Below are 600 nucleotides of genomic sequence, written 5' to 3'. Positions count from 1 at the left end.
ACACGTGACCTCGGTCTCCTCCACGTTCACGACCACAGTAAATAAACCGCCTAAAGGACGAGGACGGAGGAGCTGGATGTGGGACACGGCTGATGTCACAGAGTCTAATGAAGCAGGATGGCCATTAAAGTGAAGAGCGAGCGTGATGTAATTCTGCTGGTGTGCGAGGCTGATGAAACTGTTGCATTGTGGGTGGACTGACGGGGACGTTAATGGAGACGTCTCAGTGGCTTCATCAAAGACTCTTTGTTCCCTTTAAAGATGAAAAGAAGAAGAAGCAGGCAGCAGACTGTGTCTTCCTGTTCCTCCTCAGCAGAGTCTGAGGACTGGACCCTGTGAGGACCTGGTTCTGGTTCTGGTTCTGGTTCTGGTTCTGGTTCTGGTTCTGGTTCTGGTTCTGGTTCTGCCGCTCAAAGAGTTTACGTGTTTATTTAATTCATTTTTCAGAAACCAGATCTGATCAGGAAAATAATGATAATAAAATCAATAATTCGTCCTCTCCTGCAGAAACAGCCTGAACTTTTCTGTCTCAGCTGTTAAATCTTCTCCGTCCAAAGAGACGCTGAGAGCTGCTGACGCCGTCCTGACGCCGTCCTGACG

General features: G+C 48.5%; 1 protein-coding gene across 1 annotated transcript in view; it reads left to right on the top strand.

The window, feature by feature from the left end:
- The window catches only part of mgat4b (alpha-1,3-mannosyl-glycoprotein 4-beta-N-acetylglucosaminyltransferase B), a 78699-nt gene that overhangs the window by 51657 nt on the left and 26442 nt on the right, over positions 1-600 (top strand). The window contains exon 7 of the mRNA XM_087169688.1: positions 270-317. Coding sequence (XP_087025814.1) covers positions 270-317 — 48 coding nt within the window. The remainder of the gene's footprint in view (positions 1-269; positions 318-600) is intronic.

The sequence above is a fragment of the Seriola lalandi genome, unplaced genomic scaffold (genome assembly GCF_002814215.2).
Source record: "Seriola lalandi dorsalis isolate HSWRI2012SDOR001 ecotype SW California unplaced genomic scaffold, Sedor1 jcf7180002054907, whole genome shotgun sequence".
In the NCBI taxonomy this organism is placed as follows: Eukaryota; Metazoa; Chordata; class Actinopteri; order Carangiformes; family Carangidae; genus Seriola; species Seriola lalandi.
This window is presented reverse-complemented; position numbering and strand designations above follow the sequence as displayed.